The sequence below is a fragment of the Symphodus melops genome (assembly GCF_947650265.1).
Source record: "Symphodus melops genome assembly, contig: scaffold_233, whole genome shotgun sequence".
NCBI classification, from domain to species: domain Eukaryota; kingdom Metazoa; phylum Chordata; class Actinopteri; order Labriformes; family Labridae; genus Symphodus; species Symphodus melops.
The window spans coordinates 39,021-42,249 of NW_027636748.1; the positions used below are offsets into that span (position 1 = coordinate 39,021).

The 3,229-nt window shown below is 49.8% G+C and overlaps 1 protein-coding gene across 1 annotated transcript; it reads right to left on the bottom strand.

Moving 5' to 3' along the window:
- Positions 1-413: 413 nt before the first annotated feature.
- Positions 414-3,153, bottom strand: pcmtd2b (protein-L-isoaspartate (D-aspartate) O-methyltransferase domain containing 2b; the record flags this gene model as incomplete). The annotated part of the gene is given in 11 exon segments (XM_079372855.1): positions 414-1,936; positions 1,970-2,229; positions 2,231-2,517; positions 2,520-2,567; positions 2,570-2,661; positions 2,748-2,766; positions 2,768-2,848; positions 2,850-2,873; positions 2,979-3,005; positions 3,007-3,075; positions 3,078-3,153. Coding segments are annotated over 10 exon segments (850 nt in total), but the record flags the coding sequence as incomplete, so codon positions are not given.
- Between the last annotated feature and the right edge of the window lie 76 nt (positions 3,154-3,229).

The window sequence follows — 3,229 nt, forward strand, 5'->3', positions numbered from 1 at the left end:
AACCACTGTAGTTTCAGCTGGCTACTTGTTAGCAACCGTCGTTTAAACAGCGCGTAAAAAGTTTAAAATTCACTAGTGGGGTCTTAGCTAAGGCTATATTGATCATATCTAGTATGGAGCTGCTAACTAGAGGAAAGACTTCCTTAAACAGCTTGGTTGGGATTGGATCTAAAAGACAAGTTGACGGTTTAGATGCAGAAATAATCAAGTTTAGTTCTGAGAGGTTAAATGGAGAGAAACAGTCGAGGTTAGTATCAGAATTTGGAGCCGTTTCTGCTGTATCTGAATTATAGGAGGAATCTGCACTAAGTAAAGGTAGTAAGTTGCTAATTTAGTCTCTGATGTTTTATCATGAAATCCTGACGGAGGGCTCAGGGAGCTGTGCTGTCTCAGAATAAAGCCACATCACAGACTGTGTTTTGTACAATGAACTTTATTAACAGCAGTCAATAAAACAGCTCAGTCTTAAAAACCAGCAAGTCGTTTTTACCAAAACGTGAACTTTAGTGCAAAAAAAACCCTCCAACATGACTGTTTACAATCAGCATGGCGCCAGAACGAGAAGACGAGAAGGTTTCATGTCAAAGACAGAAAACGGATCATCTCACAGTGAAGACAAAGAATCTGCACAAAAATCAACATGGACACCTTCACCGTCCCAAACTGCTGCAGACTCACCTGCACAGACCTTTGAATGAGACAAACACAGTCCCTTGTTTTTTTAAACATTGTTTACAAGTGACTCGCTGTTTTCTCTTTGAGTCCATGCATCGAAGCTTGGCACCAAGGAAACATCGTTTGGTGTGGAAGCAGGAAGAAACGCCCATTCGGATGACGACAGGAGGTTTACTACTCCTCAAAGTTTCATGGTTATAAACACACAGCTTCATATTTACACGTCATTCTACTCGACAATCACAAGAACACAAAGCACACTGTCCGTCTTCAGGAACATCACGTAGTTATCATGCTGGTTTAGTTCACTGGAGTACGGATACGTCCGTGAGGGCGTGTGGTCATACTCAGGAGAATATAACGGGATGTAGAGAAGGTGTTTGAATGATGATGTCAGGATTCAGGTTTCGCCTGCATGTCTGCAGAGAAACATCCATGCACCAACTGGTCTCAGAAAAGAAACATGAAGATCATCTCAAAACTAATCATGGAAATGGCCGATCCTAACCCGTCTCTCTGAAGCCACTAAATCTTAATGTGAAACGGGAATTCACACCTCTGGTCCCCCTGTGAAGATCTGGACCTCCTGCAGAAGATCAAGGAGCAGCCGGCTGGTTGCGCACAGCTCCGTCTAACTTTGAGTGTAAAATAAAAAGAGCGACGAGGACTCTTCACCTCGTCCTCTAATATCTGTCCTCAGTGAAGAGACCGTGTGTTTGACCTGAGCTTTAGTCAGACCTCCTGGATCTCAGCTTTAAAGCACTGAGTCATCACAGGAGGAACTATGGCTCTGATATCGGACTTATTAAGAATGAAATGCCAGAAAAGAAGGTCCAGTACGACTGGATCAGGAAACAGAGTGACTCTGCTCACTTTCACTTTGACATGGGCGCAAAATGAAGACTGAAATCTGTGGGGCTGAAAGTTCCCCCAGTGTCCACTAGAGTCAGTCTCCATAGAGCTCTATGTTAAAATGTCCAACTTTACAGCTGCAGTTCCTCCAGTGTCCACTAGAGTCTGTCTCCTGCAGTGAGTCAGCCTCCATAGAGCTCTATGTTAAAACACACTGACAGTCTGGTATACAGTGTGGGTCTCTCTTTAAGTGTACAGGCTGAATGTTTGTATAACTCACCTGTTTACATGATATTAAAGAGTTAAAGTAATTTAGATTTAGGGGGCGTGGACTCTCTGAGTGACAAATGGGAGCTGCTTCAGTCACTGACACTTAACCATGTTGGACAGGGGAACTCCCTGATTGGTGCTCCTGGTGTCAGTATGAGAAGGCTGATTGGACGTCTGTTGTTACATTTTAAAAGCTGTGGCTCTCTCATGTTAGCATCATGATCTGTTTGGACCTCATAGTGAACGGCTGCTGAAAGGATGATGAAGAGGATGAAGACAGATGAAGACATGGGGGGGGGGGGGGCTTACTTCTCTCTGTAGAACAGCAGATACATCTTGAGCGGCTCGGGCAGCGGAAGGTTCAGGATCCTCTCTCTGAGGAGGTTCACGGCCGGCTGGGGGCGGAGCAGTTCCCCTGTCTCCTTCTCCTCCCTCCTGCTCCTCCTCTTCCTCCTCCTCCTCCTCCACCGTCTCCTCCTCCTCCACCACCGCTCCAGCTCCCCGGCCTCCCCTCCTGCATCCTCTCAGCTGCCGCCTCCCCTCCCTCTCCCCCATCTCCTCCTCATCCTCTGCTCGTCCTCCCTGGTTGTTGTTGCTGTCCAGAGGGGCGGAGCCTATGCCACTGCTGGCCACCACCTGCCGTGTGGCGAGGACGAGGGCATTACAGTGACGCCGGTGGACCCGACGGCGTTTGAAGCGAGGGCCGTACTTATGGAGGCCCGGCCACCGCCAGGACCCCTCCCCACGCTGAAGGAGGAGCCTCTGCCGCGCGTGATTGGCTGTCTCCTCCGTCGGTGGTCACTCTGAGGGTGTGACGGATGCAGATGCGAGACAGCTCCTGCAGCGAGCGGACCTCGTACCTCGCTGCAGAATCACAGAGAAGCAAGGCGTCAACAAAGAGACATTAAGACGGATTTTTGATCCAATGAGAAGGCGGGAGGTGGACTCACGCAGCGGGGCGGTCCGGGGGTTTCCCGTTGGTGCTGTGTTTGGGGAGCACGAGAGGAGCGAAGGACACTGAGATGATCTTTTTGGTCTCCCAGCTGTTCGGGACCCGTTCGGGTGATCTTCGTCAGCTGACAAGAAAACACACAGGAAGTAGTCACAGCCCGTCTATTTCAAGGTGCAGCACGCCACGTCGCCATGTTTCACTAACACACTCCTGTGATAACGACACGCACCTTCTCCTCCAGAGGCATGACCAGGACCGCCGCCCAGCTTCAGCAGGTTCTTCATGTACTCCTCGTGCTCTTTCTGCACGCCGGCGCCGCAGTACACACCCGGTCGTACTGCCGGCTCTCTGCAGGGATCTCCAGACAGTTCCCGACCACGAAGGACGGCTCGCAGAACTCGAACCTGCACGTGGTCACCAGGAGACGTTTAAAAGTAAACGCACACACGCACACGCACACGCACACGCACGCACACACAC